This window comes from Sphaeramia orbicularis, chromosome 4, assembly GCF_902148855.1.
Source record: "Sphaeramia orbicularis chromosome 4, fSphaOr1.1, whole genome shotgun sequence".
In the NCBI taxonomy this organism is placed as follows: domain Eukaryota; kingdom Metazoa; phylum Chordata; class Actinopteri; order Kurtiformes; family Apogonidae; genus Sphaeramia; species Sphaeramia orbicularis.
In genome coordinates this window covers 8,458,748-8,479,706 of record NC_043960.1, presented here as the reverse complement: position 1 = coordinate 8,479,706, position 20,959 = coordinate 8,458,748, and the positions used below count along the sequence as shown (strand labels likewise).

General features: G+C 34.4%; 1 protein-coding gene across 1 annotated transcript in view; it reads left to right on the top strand.

The window, feature by feature from the left end:
- The first annotated feature begins 481 nt into the window (after positions 1 to 481).
- Positions 482 to 20,959, top strand: part of LOC115418095 (adenylate kinase 4, mitochondrial-like) — a 24,319-nt gene continuing 3,841 nt past the window's right edge. Inside the window, exons 1-4 of the mRNA XM_030132419.1 lie at positions 482 to 977; positions 2,149 to 2,268; positions 18,671 to 18,843; positions 20,404 to 20,522. Coding sequence (XP_029988279.1) covers positions 836 to 977; positions 2,149 to 2,268; positions 18,671 to 18,843; positions 20,404 to 20,522 — 554 coding nt within the window. The 5' untranslated portion in view covers positions 482 to 835. The remainder of the gene's footprint in view (positions 978 to 2,148; positions 2,269 to 18,670; positions 18,844 to 20,403; positions 20,523 to 20,959) is intronic.

The window sequence follows — 20,959 nt, the reverse complement described above, 5'->3', positions numbered from 1 at the left end:
TACACTGAAATTCATACCATTACTATAACTTTGCTGTTCTTGAAAAATCTGATCTGCAGTAACATGTTTCAGTGTAAATCAATTGTTATTTGTTAGGAAAAAAAAGTTTTTTTTTTTTGTTTTTTTTTGCAATATTATCTCCATGAAAAGAGTAATACTTAGCATTAATCAGATTTTATTTCATTTTTTTAATATCAATTTCTGATATTGGGTTTTAAACACGTTTCTTTACTTCAAAATGAAATGCATGGACATTTTTGTCACTCCATGAAAAAAAAAACAACAACTTGATCACATTGCTTTTTTCTCACTCCACTCCTCAGTGCCAGACTGTTTGTAGGCATCAGCAGTTGTCTATAAAACTACATTAACCAGATTCCTGTGCGAAGTTCGTGCGAATCAGTTATCCGCATTTTTTCTAGATGATGTGCGCAGGAAAATAGGGCGTTGTGGAGACTCCCTCATTCATTCGCAGAGAAAAATCTGTTCTTAAAGACGTAGACAAGCGTGTTGTATCTGTAAGGCAACAGGAAAAAAAAAAAAAAAAAAAAAAAAAAAACGCTCTGACTTGCTTGGAGTCAGCCCCAGTGAGTGAGTGGGCTCTGCGTAAAGGACTGCAAACTCCACACATAAACTGTTGTAAATTCCATTGGCAGGACTAGTTTGTATGTTCTGCGGGGTTTTGGATGTGTTAGATCACTTCTGCGAACACGCTGATTGGGAATTTATTTTTTAAAAGGCCATTCACTTGGTCCGTTTGCGCAAGAACTGGGGGAAAAAAGGAGCGTTTGTGCGCCCCGTTGAAAACAGTAGGAGTCTTATTTTTGAGGAAGACATGGCCAAGTTATTTCGAGCTGCTATCATGGGTCCACCAGGATCAGGGAAAGGTACAATATCCCGAAGGATTGCGCAAAGTTTTGGTCTCCAGTATCTGTCCAGTGGTCACTATCTGCGAGAATGCATAGCAGCAAACACAGGTAAGGACGCAGCCTGGGTCTGCACTGGGACGCATTGACAACAGTGTGTTATCAACAGGAAGAAGAGAAAAAAAAAAAAAAAAAAAAAACTTTGAAGACGTGTTGTGTTTGAAACTGACGATTCCTTTACAGAAATAAGAGATTAAAGCGTTAAAACAAAGGTGATTTGCAGAGTGGAGTATGTGGAGTGGTGTATTTTTAGAAGTTTATTAAACATTTATGCAGCCATTCCCACTGAAAGCAAACCTAGACTGTGTGTCTTATTGTAACCTAATAGAGAAATCTGCAGCAACACAAGAAGTAATAATACCCCTCTTGTGAAACCTATATGTAATATTATTAATATTAGAGGTTAAGGCTTTTATTTTTACTTAAATTTGCATTCTAAATTCATGGTCGTGTCCCTTTAAGATGTCTCTTTTGAGAACTGGAATCAATTTATTTCTCAGAATGTGCCAAAATGTTGTATACTATAGTGTAGCTAAGCAAAACCATGTGTGTGTGTGTGATGTTGTGACTTTGAGGATGGGGTAAAAGTAGCTCAAGTGGGTTTAACCTCCTAAGACCCAGGTTTTCTGCCCACATTTGTTCACAACTTTATACCAAAAAAAAAAAAAAAAAAGAGAGAGAAAAGAAAAGAAAACTGTCCATCACAAAGGACATTGCATAAAAATTTTAAAAACTGCATCTGAAAAAAAAACTCTTGCATCGTGATGTTTCCAATATAGGCACTTATTTAATAAAAAAACAAAAAAAAAAAGCTGGTACTTTGCAGACATTTCCTGGGTCATATGAGGATAAGAGGGATGAATTCAGGAGGTAAAGCGTGACATGAGGGTAAAATTCACACACCCTACCTCTATTTAAGTTATAAATTCTATGTTTATACCCACATTCGACCTCTGTTTCAGTTATAAACAAAGGTCGCTTGTGGGTATGACAGTAGTGAATGTCGTTTTCCATTAAAATACAGTGTCAGGTTACCAAATGTGAGGTGAAGTAAGGACAGAGGAAGTAGAGGAAGTAGCAGTCACCCCCCCCCCCCCCCCCCCCCCCGTGTTTCGGATCTACAGTACAGTTATGTTAATTACTAGCCTTACAAGTAGTTACAAGCTAGAAACACATATATATGTTTTTTTGTTTTTTTTTTTACCTGTGTGTTGTGTGTCAGAGGCAGGTGTGCTTGTGAAGACCTACGTAGAAAGAGGCATGCTGGTACCGGATCATGTGATGACCAGACTAATGCTGCCCAGGCTGGAGCAAGTGATCGGACACAGTTGGCTACTGGATGGTAAAAAACAAAACAAAACAAAACAGTTTTTCATTTCATTTATTTCATTCATGGTTGTGCATTTCATCAGCAGACATTCATTAATCATCAGGTGAACAAACATGTACACACCCACGCTTGAAAAGGAGCAGGATGAAAAATATCTTGTATTTCCTGTCCCCTTCTAAATAATAATAGCCTATACATAACTAGCTATAAAATCATACTGTGTAAAGTCAGACAAATCAAACCAAATACATCCAAAGATAATACAAAATGAATACAAAACCAAGTGCAAAACTACATATATCTAGGAAGTACAAAACAAACAAAACATTGGTAAATATGTACCTGAGGAAATGATGCAAAACAATTGCGATACCAGACCAAAACAAGTAAATAAATGTCACTAGATGCAAAACAATTACGATACCAGACCAAAATAAGTAAATAAATATGTCACTAGATGCAAAACAATTATGATACCAGACCAAAATAAGTAAATAAATATGTCACAAGATGCAAAACAATTACGATACCAGACTAAAACAAGTAAATAAATGTCACTAGATGCAAAACAATTACGATACCAGACCAAAATAAGTAAATAAATATGTCACAAGATGCAAAACAATTATGATACCAGACCAAAATAAGTACATAAATATGTCACAAGATGCAAAACAATTATGATACCAGACCAAAATAAGTAAATAAATATGTCACAAGACGCAAAACAATTACGATACCAGACCAAAATAAGTAAATAAATATGTCACACGATGCAAAACAATTACGATACCAGACCAAAATAAGTAAATAAATATGTCACAAGACGCAAAACAATTGCGATACCAGACCAAAATAAGTAAATAAATGTCACTAGATGCCAAACAATTATGATACCAGACCAAAATAAGTCAATAAATATGTCACAAGACGCAAAACAATTACGATACCAGACCAAAATAAGTAAATAAATATGTCACACGATGCAAAACAATTACGATACCAGACCAAAATAAGTAAATAAATATGTCACAAGACGCAAAACAATTGCGATACCAGACCAAAATAAGTAAATAAATATGTCACTAGATGCAAAACAATTATGATACCAGACCAAAATAAGTAAATAAATATGTCACAAGATGCAAAACAATTACGATACCAGACTAAAACAAGTAAATAAATGTCACTAGATGCAAAACAATTACGATACCAGACCAAAATAAGTAAATAAATATGTCACAAGATGCAAAACAATTATGATACCAGACCAAAATAAGTACATAAATATGTCACAAGATGCAAAACAATTATGATACTAGACCAAAATATGTAAATATTCTGTTGGGTTTCTGTTACCAGACCAAAATAGGTAAATAAATATGTCACAAGATGATAAACAATTACGATACCAGACCAAAATAAGTAAATAAATATGTCACTTGATGCAAAAACAAATACAAACAAAATGTAAAAACTTATAGCTGTTTATATACTCTCATTGTTCTGTCTTTATACACTTTTTTCAGTTGGAACAAACAAAACATGGGTAAATATATACCTGACGAAATGATGCAAAGCAATTACGATATCAGACCAAAATAAGTAAACAAATATGTCACAAGACGCGAAACAAATACGAAACAAAATGTAAAAACTTAGAACTGTTCATATACTCTCATTGTTCTGTCTTTCTACACTTTTTTTCAGTTGGAATATGTTTTTACAGTCCTTCAGCTCATTATAAAGAGAATTCCAGGGTTTATGTCATAAATGTGCATGGTTTGTACTTAATCCTGCAGATACATAGTTTTCATATAAGGTGAGGACTGTGCAGCATCCAGGCCACTAGTGAGAACTGCCCACTGCCCCTTAAATCTGATTGGCTGCAATAGATGCCGCCCCCTAAAACTCCTCTACACGCTGCAGAAAGGGCCATCCTGCAAGCTCTGTTTTCAGCCTTTCTGCAAAATACCACATGCAGAGCTTTATTATAAGGAATAATTAAGCGGAAAAAATATGCAGGGAATTATCTGGCATCTGTGTGTAATTAGCTGTTTAATGTGCTGAATCCAGTACAAGCGTGTAACTAGGACTTACGGAAGTAATTTGACATGAAAAAATATCCAACATAATGAATTTTGGAGTCATTGTAAACAGTCTGAAGCAAAAAAAGTGATAGCCCTCTCATTTTTTTAATATGTTGGACACTTTGTGTATCTTTGCAAATACAAGAACAAGTCAAATGTATCCTAGAATGGAAGGTTTCCTAAGATACAGAAGTGTTTAGAGTTGTTAAACATAAAAAAAAAAAAAAACCACATGAAAGTCCTGTCATAAAATAACCCAGGGATCACAGTGTCTTTTTCAAGGTTAAATATTATCTCTTCTCTTTGACTAAGATGCCAAACATTGATGGAACAAACTGATGGGCATGTTTAAACCTTGAAATGTAATCGGCAAACAAGTGTTTTTTTTTTTTTTTTTTTTTTAGCAAGAGAACAGAGCGCCTAAATCAAGGTTAAGCACACATACTAGCACATGAACACCACCCCCCACTGTCACGTCTTACTGTCTCTGTGAGGATCATGCATTGACCTTAAATGCAAACCTTCAAAAAGTCATTTAAAGTTGCAAAGAACTAGCCCAAATGCGCCCGAAGACCCAAAAATTCCTTCCAAATATAGATAAATAGTAAAAATGTGTCCCCACAGCTGTACAAAGACATACACACTTACACTTTCACAAACTCATGTGCGTTCATTTATCTCATTTAGTAACGTTTGTCTTATGACTTGGATAGGACAGGGTTGGTTATTAGAATCTACAGCAGAGCAATTTGTTTGTCATTCATCAGATTTTTTCTTTTAATGTCTAAATGAGTGTCCGCACAGACAAAATTTACACTTAAGCCCCTTTCACACAGCACTTCTGTTATGGGAATATTTCACCTTTATTCTGTAATGACTTCTGTATAAATGACATGGTGGGATCGTTTGGTCCCACCTTTATCGCGGTTCTGTAACACCTGTGGAGGTAGTAACAGAGCCTATGTAGCACCTCTTGTTCCACAACTAGGGTGTGATGTTTTGATGATGTATTTGCGTGCGTGTTTGGTTGTTTGTTAGCAAGATAACTCAAAAAGTTACAGACGGATTTTGGTGAAATTTTCAGGAAATGTTGATACTGGCACAAGGAAGAAATGATTAAATTTTGGTGGTGATCGAGGATGGGGGGTGGGGGTGGGCATTGGGGCCCACTGATCTGCCTTGGCGGAGGTCTGTGCTCTCTGAATGCTTTTCTTGTTGATATGTTTGTTTACTGCACTGGAAAAAATAAAAAAATCTTACCAAGTGTATTTTTCTCATTTCTAGTCAAAATATCTCATCACACTTAAAATAAGACATAATCACCTAAAGAGGAACTTTTCAGTGAGATATAAGAACTTATTTTTATACAATAAATCTTGAAAATCTTATCTCAAGAAATCTTACCAAGATAATTTTCACTTGTTCCATTGGTAGATTTTTTTTGCTTGAATTAAGCAAAAAAATCTTGAATTAAGCAAAAAAAAAAAAATCTACCAATGGAACAAGTGAAAATTATCTTGGTAAGATTTCTTGAGATAAGATTTTCAAGAACTACTGCCAAACTAGAAAAGTAGAGAGCGTAGACCTCCGCCAAGGCAGATCTATCTCTCAGCACCCCCCCCCCCGATCACCACCAAAATGTAATCATTTGTTCCTTGTGCCAGTATCAACATTTCCTGAAAATTTCATCCAAATCCGTCCATAACTTTATGAGTTATCTTGCTAACAGACAAACAGATAGACAAACAGGCAAACCCCGATGAAAACATAGGTAAATATAAGTTCTTATATCTCACTGAAAAGTTACTATTTAGGTTATTACCCCTGCCAAGGAGGATGGAGGTGATGTTTTCATTGGGGTTTGTCTGTCTGTTTGTTTGTCTGTTAGCAAGATAACTCAAAAAGTTATGGACGGATTTTGGTGAAATTTTCAGGAAATGTTGATACTGGCACAAGGAAGAAATGATTAAATTTTGGTGGTGATCGAGGATGGGGGGTGGGGGTGGGCATTGGGGCCCACTGATCTGCCTTGGCGGAGGTCTGTGCTCTCTGAGTGCTTTTCTTGTTGATATGTTTGTTTACTGCACTGGAAAAAATAAAAAATCTTACCAAGTGTATTTTTCTCATTTCTAGTCAAAATATCTCATCACACTTAAAATCAGACATAATCACCTAAAGAGGAAGTTTTCAGTGAGATATAAGAACTTATTTCTATACAATAAATCTTGAAAATCTTATCTCAAGAAATCTTAACAAGATAATTTTCACTTGTTCCATTGGTAGATTTTTTTTTTTGCTTGAATTAAGCAAAAAAATCTTGAATTAAGCAAAAAAAAATCTGCCAATGGAACAAGTGAAAATTATCTTGGTAAGATTTCTTGAGATAAGATTTTCAAGATCTACTGCCAAGGCAGATCTGTCTCTCAGCCCCCCCCCCCCCCCGATCACCACCAAAATGTAATCATTTGTTCCTTGTGCCAATATCAACATTTCCTGAAAATTTCATCCAAATGGATGAAATTTTCAGGAAATGTTGATATTGGCACAAGGAACACACTGGGGGAGGGGGATGACTCTGATCTGCCGTGACGGAGGTCTGCGCTCTCCAAGTGCTTTTCTAGTTATGTTTTGTTTTAAGTGTGATGAGATATTTTAACTAGAAATGAGAAAAATACACTTGGTAAGATTTAGATTTTTTCCAGTGCAGCAAACCATATCAGTGCGACCAGAAAGATGTCAAACTGGGGAGACAGCAAAATCCACAAGCTGTTCTCACTTAGGCGGAGGACTCTATCATGCTAACATTTGTGGAACGGACTGAAAGAAAGACTCTGGAAAGGTTAGCAACACCGCTATGCATGGGGTATTTTCAACGCACAAGTTATACAGGGTGGGGAAGCAAAATTTACAATATTTTGAGGCAGGGATTGAAAGACAGTGTATGACCAATTAGTTTATTGAAAGTCATGAGAATTTATTTGCCACAAGAAAATTGACATAATAGAAAATGTTTTTATTCTATGTGTCCTCCTTCTTTCTCAATAACTGCCTTCACACGCTTCCTGAAACTTGCGCAAGTGTTCCTCAAATATTCGGGTGACAACTTCTCCCATTCGTCTTTCATAGTATCTTCCAGACTTTCTCATAGTCATTCTCTTCTTTCCATTGTAAACAGTCTTTATGGACACTCCAACTCTTTTTGAAATCTCCTTTGGTGTGACAAGTGCATTCCGTAAATCACACACTCTTTGACGTTTGCTTTCCTGATTACTCATATGGGCAAAAGTTTCTGAAAAGGTATGGATAATAGTGTTAGGTATGATTATGACATCAATATATGTTTGGTTTCAAAACAACTGGCGTGGTGCCTGCTGAGAAAAAACAACTAAATGTTCATTGTAAATTTTGCTTCCCCACCCTGTACATCCCACTATACGCTGTGCTGCGTCACCACCCCTTTGATTCCGGAACACAGGTCAGCAGGTGTGTGAAAGTCCAACCTGTCTCACCTCTGTTACTCCTTTGGGTTGGCCGTGGAAATCAGTCAATGATGTAAAAAAAAAAAGGGGGATCAACATCTCACCTTTTTTCTGGATCTCTGTGTGAAAGTGGTTTTACACTATATGAGCCCTTCTAAATATACAGTAAACAGATGAAATTGCTTCCTTCGCTCTGTCTGCTTCTCTGTCTTGGCCTTCGATTGGTGCCGTGTATGGAAGTAAATCTGTCTCATCAGATTTTGAATTATAAAAGCCATTGAATTTGTTGCACTAAATTTTTTTGCGCTGAAATTAAGTATCTGAATATTTTTTTGCAATGAAATTAAGTATCTGAATTTTTTGTCTCTTAATTTAACTATTTTCATAAATTTAGAATAAAAAACTTCAGATGCAAAAAATTCAAAAGCAAAACATTTAGATGCAAAAAAATCAGATGCAAAAAATTCAAAAGCCAAAAATTCAGATCACACATCTGCGCTGACCGTCTTCCTGCATCAGTGTCACATGACCAGCCTAATGTAAGTCGATTGGCTGGGTGACGGTTCGACTTGAAATTTTTTGCTTTTGAATTTTTTGCATTTGAAGTTTTTTTATTCTAAATTTATGAACATAGTTAAATTAAGAGACAAAAAATTCAGATATTTCATTTCAGTGCAAAAAAAAAAAAAATTCAGATACTTAATTTCAGTGCAAAAAAATTCAGTGCTAGAAATTCAGTGGCTTTTTAATTCAAAATCTGATGAGACAGATTTACTTCCATAGCCGTGCCATTGCTCATTTGTGGGTAGAATGATGTTCTGTGGGTTGGATAGATTGAACATATCAACCAAACAAAGGAACATGCAGAGAAATGGTCGACTTCTTCCAAAGATAATGAACCGAGGAAAGCTGTAAAAGGAAGCAGGCTGAGATTAAAGTGAACATGAGCGGAGAGTGATGATGTGAAGAGACTATGGAGTTTAGAGGACTGACATATGGAGGTGATTAATGACAGTGCAAAAATGAATATGAACTGGTCTCAATGAGCAGGCAAACTATATTCAGTGTTGTCCAACCTGTACACTGTGGATAATACTGGACGAAGCAGATGCAGAGGCTTTAACCCATAAGGACCCAGTGTGACTTCAGTGGCCAAGGTTATAACAGTTTTGGATTTTTCATAATAGTTTAGTTTTATTTAGTTTTGACTTTTTTTTCTCTACACTGTAAGCCCGGAATTTGTATTTACTAAAATGCTTTACTCACAATGCACTTAAATGATTTAAGTTTTATGACATTACTATAAAATGTTCAGTATATTCTACTAAGTTGTAGACATAGTTGAAAATACGAAAAAGTTGAAGTTGAATGGATTTAAATCACTTGGTTTTAGTCATAACCACACCTATTTATCTCCACATTGAATTATGGGTATTGGGCATGTTGTTGAAAATGTGTTCTTTTTCTCTTTTTCTGTGCAGGGGTTCAGCGGGGTTGTGGTGTTAGTGTTAATTTGGACTGAATGTGTGTATGGGAATGTTTATTGGTCTTTTTGTGTTTGTTTTTGTATTTTTGTAGAGCTGCACCATGAGTCAGAGCCATCGGAAGAACAATAGGTTTCCTGTTCATTAACCCTTTCATGCATGAATTATGAGAACCTTAATCAAGATTTTTTTTTTCCTGAGTGTTTTTATTCCTCTTTAGGCATGAAAAAAAAAATAATGTGATTGAATTTTTTTTTTTTTTTTTTTTAAATCAACCTGTTTTTCATGGAGTTACAAAAATGTCCACTCAGCTACACCCTGAATTTTATCCTTAGAGCAAAGAAACATGTATTTAAAACCCAGTATCATAAAGTGATATGAAAACAGTGAAATGAAACCATGTTTAATGCAGCTAATCTGATGTTTTCTCACATTTTAACACATTCTAATACTAGTTATTACTCACTTCATGGAGATAATATGCAAAAAATAAATATTAACAATTAATTTCCACGCCCTGCGATGAACTGGCGACTTGTCCAGGGTGTACCCCGCCTTCGCCCCTATGTAGCTGGGATAGGCTCCAAGCGACCCCCATGACCCTAGTGAGGATAAAGCCGGTTCAGAAAATGAATGAATGAATGATTTCCACTCAAGAACCAATCAAGAACAGCAAAGTTACAATAATGGTATGAATTGCAATTTATGAGATGATGCATAAGCGTCTACTGTGTCGGCTGATATGGAACTAAAACAACTAAACCCATGAATATACAAGATTAAAGCTGTAGAGTAACTGTCCACTGGAGTGACCACTATGCATGAAAGGGTTAAAGATTATGTTTTATGCAAAGGAAATTGTAATGCTTTGACAAATTAAAAGCACTTCCTGTAATGGCAAATTACATCAATCCAACTTCCTGCCTAACTTTCATCCACACTATAATATATTAAGTTGAATAGTTATACAAAGCCATTTATATTGCAAAAGATTTCAGTTTAACCCTTTCATGCATACTGGTCACTACAGTGGACAGCGATTGTCCATCTGTTCTCTTGTATATGCATGGATTTTGTTGTTTTAGTTCCATATCAGCCAACACAGTGAATACTTATGCATCATCACAAACACTGACATTCATACCATTACTGTAACTTTGCTGTTCTAGATAAACCTGATCTGCACTAACAAGTCTGAGTGTAAATCAATTGCTAATTATTAGGCTATTAGACCGTAATTAACAGTTTTTTTGAACAAAAAGTTTTTTTTTTTTGCATATTATCACCATGACTTGAGTAACAACTAATATTAGAGTACGTTAAAATGTGAGAAAATGGCATTAGCGGCATTAAAAATGTTTTTATTTCATATTTTTCACACACTATATCCCTTTCTGATGATGGGGTTTAAATACATGTATCTTCGCTTCAAAAATTAAACACATGGTGTCCAGCTGAGTGGACATTTTTGTGACTCCATGAAAAACAGGGTCATAAAAAAAATTCAATTGCATTGTTTTTTTCATGCCTATAGACTTAAAAAAAAAAAAAAAAACACTCAAAAAAATTTTGACTAAGGTTCTCATAATTGATACATGAAAGGGTTAAATCAACTCAGAATTGAGTAAAATGAACTGATGATATTAAGTCTAATGATTACACAAAGCAACTGACATTGCAACAAATTTTAAGTTAAATTAACTTGGCATTTAGTGTGTTGTACGTAAAATAGCAATTTCATTCAAATCAAGTATTTAAGTTTAATATACTCAAGTTTTCATTACTCATTGCTTAAATTCTTTAAGGCAACGAGTTTCCAGAGATTTTTTAAGTAAACTCAACTTATCCGGACTTACAGTGTAATTCAGTTAGTTTTAATTAGTTTTTAGAGCAGGTTAGTTTTTATTAGTTTTCGCTATTTTCTAAATGCTTAGTTTTAGTATTAATTTTAGTTTTGTCGTATCTTTTATCTTCTTCGCCGTCGTATTCAAATAAATCCCAGACAGGACTCTGCTGCTTTCTCCCAACTTTAGTCTCCATGTTTCCAGGTAGAGTGGGGACCAGAAGACGACTGGAAACCACAAGTGACGACAAGTGACGGACCGTTAAATATCATACGGTGCCAGCAGCTAAAATTGCTTAAGGGAAATAAATCGATTTTCTGTCAATCCGACACTGACAAAGACGAAAACAATGGGAATTTAATCCACAATTTTTATATGTTTTAGTTAGTTTTATAAGCACACAATACAGTTTCAGTTAGTTATCATTTTTTCTTTCAATTCTAGTTTTTATTTATTTCGGTTCACAAAAATGTTTTTACAATTCTAGTTTTCGTCATTTTGTTAGTTTTCGTTAACGATAATAACCTTGTCTGTGGCAGTTCTAAAATATTATTTTCTCTATATTAACTTTTCTTAAGGGATTTACCACCATTTATTTATAATAAATGGTAAATATCTGTGTTTTGTGTTTTTTCAATGAAAATCATGTATATTGTGAAATTTAATTCACTTATCATGTAGATGTTCATAAAAGCTCAGATTAAAGTTGAGGGTTATTGTATCAAAAACAGATAAAACTGCTAAAACAAAAAGTGACTTTTTTCAGTAAATATATCATTAACTGAACATTAACCAGTCATTTTTCTATATTTAATTCACTGATCATGTAGATGTTCAGAAAATATCAGATTTAAGATGAAGGATATTATATCAGAAACAGAGAAAACTGAAGAGAAAGTGATTTTTTTAGTTAAATCTCTCATTAACTGAACATAAACCAAGCATTTCCATCCACTGTCACTGATCAAAATCCATGGGTTTTACTGATGAATCAATGTTGTCGAAGATGACGTTGTTTCCATGGTAACTACGTCCAAATGGGTCATACCTGATGGCCATGAAAAGATGAATAACTGTATTTTACACCAATTATTTACATGGATTGATAGGATTAATGGATCAACAGTGTAGATTTTGTAGATGGTTTTGGTCGACAGTGGATGTTTGGGTCTTTATGGGTTAATCTGTCATGAAGGTGTCGTTCAGATGTAAAGTTGCGTCATTTTAAGTGTTGGTTGTGGAAGTGCGTTCTTTACATGATGTGACTTTGTCCATAACACTGGCCCGGTCCGTCTCCCAAAGGTATCGGTGCTGACCTGGATCTGCTGGAGGTCATCCACTTATTTATACACCTGGATTTGATGTTTCAGGTGCAGCTTCTTTACACAAACAACAGTAGATATGAACAAAATAGGGCGAGACACCATTGTTTTCTAATCACTCTGTTTTCCTTGAACACACAAATACACACAAACCAGACTTTTTAGAAGTCACCGTTTTTGCAACATGAAACCCTGTTGACATGTGAAGAAGAGGTCCACAAGTTTAGAAAAATACCTATTCAGCAAAATACAAAAGCTGCTCATAATATGGGAATAATTCTTTTTTCAGACGCATTCCTCTTTTTATTCCTATTTATATACATCAATATCACCTCTGACCTGGTGTAATGAAAACTTACTGTGCCCCAGTTACACTTTATCTGTCAAGAATAACAGTGTCATAAGGAGATACAAAGACACAATTTTTAAGAGGTAAAGGGATGAGGGAGATGTTGGGTGCAGTAATTTCAAACAGAATTATGAAATAAATCTCTTAATATAATGTCTGCCATCACTTATTCATCATTTGCAACAAAAATGAAGAGAAATCATACAATTTATTTTTTGATTTCCCTTTTTTTTAATGTTAACCTTACAGACAAGCACTTAAAACAGAAAAAAACTCAACAAAAAAGCTTAAAATTAGTATAAAACATGTAAATAATAAGCCAAAAATAACATCTCAGATCATTTAAAAAAGAAACATACATATGAACTCACCAATTTTTTTTTACATATTAGTACATACCTGAAAGGAAAAAAAGTATAAATACAGTAAAAATGGTTTTGGAACCAAATCTCCTGTTAGGAACAAAACATCTGATTTCAATGTGTCCCAATACTTTTGTCCATATTGTGTGTTTACTCATGTGGTTTTGTCCTTTACACCACCTTGACCTTTGACCCACACTACAGCATGTGATCACATTTAAGTCTCAATCGTTTATCAAAATCTGTTTCTACTGGTTTTTGCAGTAATGTTCTCCACAAAAACAAACCCACATGTATGTATTCCAGCGTGTTTGTTGTTACAGCTGCGAATCATTACACTGGACACTTCGAAACAGCTTGAGAACAGCTTGTATCATCTTTTAAGACAGAAATAATCTCTCTCTCTTTCTCTTTTTTTTTTTTTTTTTTTTACTTTCTTTAAATTAGTGATACAGTTAACAAGTCATAGTGGACAGAAAAAAAACACCAACAAATAAATAAAAGAAAAATCAAGCAAATAAACAAAACAACAACAAAATAATGACAAACAACAACAAGGACAACATCATGTTACAATGAAAAAGATAATAAACGTAAAGAGAAACTAAACAATATAGACTGATTAAGGGTGATAAGGAAAAGGGGAAGGGGGGAGAGTGACTGAAAGTGAGAAAGGGAGGGGTGGAGGGATGAGAGGGAAAATAGTAATTATAATAATGATAATGATTTTTTTTTTTTTAAATTGATTTATTTCGAAAATAGAAATGAATGAATGAATGAATGAATGTTTATTTCAGTTCAATACAAAATACAAAATACAAAACACATACATATTAAAAAACAACAACAAAACAAAACACATACATATTTAAAAAACAAACAAACATAAAATTAACACATTTTGTAACTGAAAAAGGAAGAAGCTGAAGCCGGAGGCTTATTTCTGCTTCTCCTATTCACATCCTTAGTCCACACCTGAAGCTGCAGCAGATAAATACTTAAACACAAATTATACTACATTCAGTGTTATAAGTCATTTTGTAATCATATTACTTTCATAGCCCTCCATAATTTGACAAATTAAATTCTTTTTGAAACTCAACAGTGAGCTACACAATTTCACTTCATCCTTCAGTTCGTTCCATAGCTTGACACCAATAACTGAAACACTGTGATATTTAACGTTTGTTCTTACTTTACATTTTTCAAACACAAACATCCCTCTTAAATTAAATGGTACAAGCTTCGTGATTGCTACTAATTGACTTCTTTGCACAACGTAACAGAAATGAAAATTCAAGGAGGCAAAAACTAATACACACAAAAAAAAAGAAAAAAAGAAAAATTCATATTCATATTTGAAAAAGAGTGAGAAGAAGCATAGCTTATTACCGCTCAGCCCTTTGTCTAATGACAACAACATAATATATGGTTATAATATTAATAGTTTAATTTGCTAGTTTTATTTTGGTGGCAGTAGCGGTGGAGGCAGCCACAATAACAGCAAAAATGGGTTAAATAATTAAATATTTATAGTAATTTATATCAATTCCTATCAGTTTGAGTTTATGCTAATTAATTTAAATTAATATGACTATGGCCGGTGGGGGGGTGGAGCCAAGCACACAGAACCCGAGGAGGGGAGCACACCATCAACCCCCCACATGACCAACAGCACAGACACAGACCGAAATAATCTCATATATGTGCATTTAAAACTGACATGATTTAGAGATAATAGTCAGATAATAACCACCAGAGCTTTAAGACTGACTCGTTGTGGTCATAAATAAAGTGTATACAGTTGCGGAAGAAGTTATTAGATCATCAAAGTCATCAAAAACAATGGTTATGCAATCCAATACTAACTCCTGTGTGTATTATGTGACTAAAACAGACAGAAAAGAAAACATGGAATGCCTAAAAGCACTGTTTTTGTCAGTACAATGCCATAGACATTGATGTAAGAATTGAAATGGTTTTGGTTATTATCAAGAAAACATGGAAAATGGATAGATATCAGCTCTGAAATTAAACGCTTATGAGCTACTTTTGTTGTTATCATTATATTTGTCCAAACAAATGTACCTTTAGTTGTATTAAAATGAGCAAGAAACTGAAGAAAACAAGAGGTGGTCTAATAATTTTTTCCACGACTGTATAACTGAAAATGCCACTTTTTCTTCAGTTTTCTCTGTTTTTGATATAATAATCCTCAATTTTAATCTGAGCTTTTATGAACATCAATGTGATCAGTGCCTTAAATATTGGCAAATATCTGATTTTCTTTTTTTTTTTTTTTAAATTCTCTTTTTATTGTACCTTTAGTTGTACCAAGCATTAAAATGAACAAGAAATTGAAGAAAACAGAAGGTGGTCTAATAATTTTTTCCACGACTGTATAACTGAAAACGCCACTTTTTCTTCAGTTTTCTCTGTTTTTGATATAATAATCCTCAATTTTAATCTGAGCTTTTATGAACATCAATGTGATCAGTGCCTTAAATATTGGCAAATATATGATTTTCTTTTTTTTTTTTTTGAAATTCTTCGATGATTGTATCCATATTGCCTTTCTAGAATTTCCTTTTACAGACCATTAATTTCAGTTGAAACAATAACACTGGGTTACAAAAAAATATTTTTTGCAAGTTGTCTAGGTTTTTTCAACTGAATTAGGACCATTTTGCACCGCTAAATCCAAAAATGACATCTGTTTTTCTCAATCAGGTCAGGTTTTTTTGCTAATTTGATTTTGAAAAATTTGATCTTCTCACAAAATTGATTACATTTTTGTAAACTTTATCTTGGTCACCAAGTTTAATACCAAAATAAGATTGGTAAGCACACTTTATGAAACTTGTGACTTGATTCCTGTTAGGTACAATGGTGTATTCACCGCAGATGTAGCAGAATACGTCAGGCTTATTTTTGCAAGATCTTCTAGTCCAGGGGTTTGCAACCTTTATTATCAAAAGAGCCATTTTGCCCCCTCTTCCGCCAAAAAAAATAGTCTGGAGCCACAAAGATAACAGAGCTTATAAACTTTTAAAAGTTTTAATCTTCTTTACATTTTATCTGTTACAACCACTGAATACAACAAACAGAAGTGCTGTGTGGAATGGATTCTGGAGTATGATTACTCTAAAAGTACACAGTAAAAGTATTTCATAGTATTTGTGCTAATAGTATATGAAGTACTAATACCAAAAATACTAAATTCACGAGGTACTCATTGGAAAAAAAAAATTATTCATCATTGAATTTAGTCTTAAAGACTATTTCAGATGAAAAAAACAAACATTTTTGGAGCTTGGAAGGGATTTTTGAGTATGATTACTTCAAAAGTACACAGTAAAAGTAGTTCATAGTATTTTTGCTAATAGTATTTGAAGTACTAATACCAATTGTAAAAAATTCATGAGGTACTTATTGGAAATCATAATTTTATTCATCATTGAATTTAGTCTTAAAGCCTATTTCAGACGAAAACAAACACTTTTGTAGCTTGGAATGGAATCTGTTGTAGGATTACCCCAAAAGTACACAGTACTTATACTCATTCAGTTGCTCTATGAAAAGTATCGCTATTTATGAAAATTATTCTCTTCAAAACTCAACACTGCCTCCGCAGTTCCCAGTTGTACTGCTCCATATTCTCCCGGAAAATGGACAGAATTATGTGAGTAATATACAAAGGACGGACAGAACCCTCCGTTCGTATCCGTCTGCGTCTTTAAGGTAGAGCATAAATGAGCCCTCACTTTTGTTGTCTGGAAGGCACATTCGCTCCATGCAGCTCATCTACTGTAATTGTCGAATAAGTAGCGCACAAGAAAAACGCTAGCGGCTGGACTGACAATACAGAGGAGAATTGCGGCTGGCTTGACCGCAGTAAAGGGAACCACTACAAGGAGGATGAAGAGCCGCAGGTTGCCGACCCCTGTTCTAGTCGAAGCCATTTCATTCACCTGTAATATTAAAAAAAAACCATTCATCATAAATTGGCAAAAGTAAAATCTTCAGAACTCGTTTATTGCAAGAAATCTGAAAGAATTTTGTATCATATGATGTGAAAATGCCCATAAATGTAAGCAAAAACGTTAAAAAGCCAATATGTAGCATAGTTTAGAAAGTTGACCTGATTGAGCAAAATTAATGTGATTTTTGGATTCAGCACACCAAAATGATCCTAAATCAGCTCAAAAAACTTAAACAATAAATTTGTTGTTGACCAGTGTAATACAACAAAACAGAACAGGGGAGCGCACCACCTCATACAATCACAACCTCACATAAAAGCAGATAGGTTCACACAAAGCACAAATACAATCAAATGAAATCAGATCTGATTGATTTTACATACTTGGTCTATTTGGACCATATATTATAACATTTTTCTTTTTCAACTTTGAGGGAAAAGGATATCTTCTCCGTAACATAAATCTCATAGACAATTCCAATCCATTCATCAGTGGTGGGTGGTTCTACTTTTAACCATGTCCTCATAACAGATTTCTTACTGGCTGCCAATAGTATAACCAGTAACTTTTTGTCTTTAATGTTTCATGACTCAAACAGTAGATTGCCCAAATACATGGTTTCACATTTAAACAGAATGTTTACATTAGGAAAATACCTGATTTTCACTGGAAAAATGCTAAATACGGAGGATTATTTTATAATAAATGACGATAAATCTCTTAGGAAATGGTAAATATATAGAAAAAAAAATCATTAAAATAAACAAGAAATTGACATAGAAATTGATGATATAGATTGGCTAAACATGTGGAAATTACATCATACAACTACTAGCTCTCGGACATGGAGGGAATTTGCCTGGAAAAACCTTGTAAGATTTTTTATTACACCCAAGTTTAAAAGCAAACAGTTCCAGAGGCATCAGGAATGTTGGAGAGAATGCAGGGAGATGGATGTTGACCATTCTCGTGTTTTCTGGAAATGTTCAAAACTTTCGGAATATTGGGAAATGATCTGCAATGTCCTATGTCAAGTATTAGGATACACAATTCCAAAGAAACCTGAAATTCTTTATTTGTGCAACTTTGGTGATGGCACTATACGTGAAGACGATAAATATTTGGTAAAGGTGATGTTGATAGCTGCAACAAAAAAGTATAACAAGGAAGATGGGAGAAGATGAACGTACCATCAAAGGATCAATGGATAACTACAATCGAGGACATATTTCTAATGGAAAAACTAACACACAGATTAAGACTACAAGAACCACAAATGAACAAAAAGTGGAAAAAATGGACATTATATAAGCAAAATAATTGATAAGACTGTGCTACCCAGACTTATTTATGTTGCTGTTCTTTTAAAACTAATAAAATCTAAGTTATAAATAAATAAATAAATAAATAAATAAATAAACAAGAAATTGAAGAAAACAAGGGGTGGTCTAATAATTTTTTCCACGACTGTATTTTTCATATTCTCGTTTTTTCTGCCCAGGTTTCCCCCGGACCCTGCCCCAGGCACGGGAACTGAATAATCTGTGTCAACTCGACATGGTCATCAATCTCACCGTCCCGTTTGAAACTCTGAAGGACAGGTTAAGTGAGCGGTGGGTCCATCCAGCCAGCGGCAGAGTTTACAACATGGGCTTCAACCCACCACTAGTTGAGGTCTCTGTCAACTAAAACTGGCCTCACATATGCCAGTCATTTTACAGTTCTTAGAAATGGTTTTCCTGTTTTTTTGTGGCATTATTGTTGATTTACTGGAGGACAAACGCATCCTTTCAGTTTTTTCCAGTTAATGCCGCTCTGGCTACAATTTAATGACGTTTTCTGAAAATAAGGGAAATTTAAAAGTTACTTCTTTGTAACTCTCAGTTCATTACAGCTAGCACATTCTGTTTAAAGGGGTCATATATTGCTAAACCTACTTTTACTGGTCTTTGGTAATCGAGTGGATTTCTACAGGGGTTGGACAAAATAATGGAAACACCTTCACCTCAAGATGATAATGCCCCAATCCATACAGCTAGAACTGTTAAAGAATGGCATGAGGAACATTCTAATGAAGTTGAGCATCTCGTATGGCCGGCACAGTCCCCAGACCTCAACATTATTGAGCATTTATGGTCAGTTTTAGAGATTCAAGTAAGACGTCGATTTCCACCGCCATCGTCTCTAAAAGAGTTGGAGGGTATTCTAACTGAAGAATGGCTTAAAATTCCTTTGGAAACAATTCACAAGTTGTATGAATCAATACCTCGGAGAATTGAGGCTGTAATTGCCGCAAAAGGCGGACCTACACCATATTAAATTTTATTTTGTTGATTTTTTAAGGTGTTTCCATTATTTTGTCCAACCCCTGTACAACCCGTGTTAATTCCTGTTTAATTTGTTATAACTAGTTATGTCACGACATTTGGACATTCGAGCCGATTACTTAAAATGTTCAGTTGTTGGTTGAACACCGCAAAAATCTAAATCTTACCGAGTGTATTTTTCTCATTTCTAGTCAAAATATCTCATCACACTTAAAATAAGACATAATCACCTAAAGAGGAACTTTTCAGTGAGATATAAGAACTTATTTTTAGACAGTAGATCTTGAAAATCTTATTTCAAGAAACCAAGATAATTTTCACTTGTTCCATTGGCAGATTTTTTTTTTTTTTTCTTTTGCTTAATTCAAGATTTTTTTGTATAATTCAAGCAAAAAAAAAAAAAATCCAATGGAAAAAGTACAAATTATCTTGGTAAGATTTCTTGAAATAAGATTTTCAAGATCTATTGTTTAAAAATAAGTTCTTACATCTCACTGAAAAGTTACTCTGTAGGTCTTACTACCTCCGCCAAGGAGGTTATGTTTTTGCCAGCGTTGCAAAAAAAAAAAAAATCTCTGTTTTGAATGTCTGGGGTTGCCAGAAATGTATCTTAAAATGGGGTCATGAGCCAAAAAAGGTTGGGAACCACCGGACTATAGCCAAGGAAACAAAGGAAGGATTTGAATCCAGTATGTCCAAATTAGATAAAAACATCAAATCTTCTCAGAGTTTTCTGATGAAATGTGACTCATATATAACTGCATCTTCCTGAAATACAAAACACCATATGATCTAACTGCATATGTTTGTATATTACGATGCTACTGTGTTGTGAGTCCTTTTGTTATGAGTGAATGAGGCATAGACTTTGGTTTCACTGTGCATTTTTTTGTGTTTTTTTTTCTAGGGTAGAGATGACATTACTGGGGAGCCACTGATTCACCATGATGATGACAAACCAGAAGCTCTGATGGCCAGACTTAGAATCTACAAAGACGTGGCCAAACCTGTCATAGACTTTTATAAGTGAGTAAATGCTTCCCATTCAATGTTGTTGCATTCATGTTAGGTCTTGCCTGATAAACAAACACAACTGTGAAACAAAACACAGACATTGTGAAAGAAGAAGGGGATAATTATTGGATGATTCAACTATTACAGGGGCTACATGTAGGATTTCAACTGACAAATATTAAAAATTACCTACAATTATCATTGGAGTGTTTAGAAATAAGAGCTCTGAAGTTCTGCCAAAGATGCCAGCGTATTGGATTAAAGACATACTAGTGTGTTAACCGTGTGGGGATCCACTGGTTCTAGATGTGGCTGTTTTTATGCTGTTGTGTATTTGTGCATGCTGTACCGCATTTGTCCAGCAGTCACCGCCAAAGCGTTTTGGCCATAGCAACATGATTGTAAGGCTATTATATTCCAAAATTACTAATATCTCCCTAAATATTGGT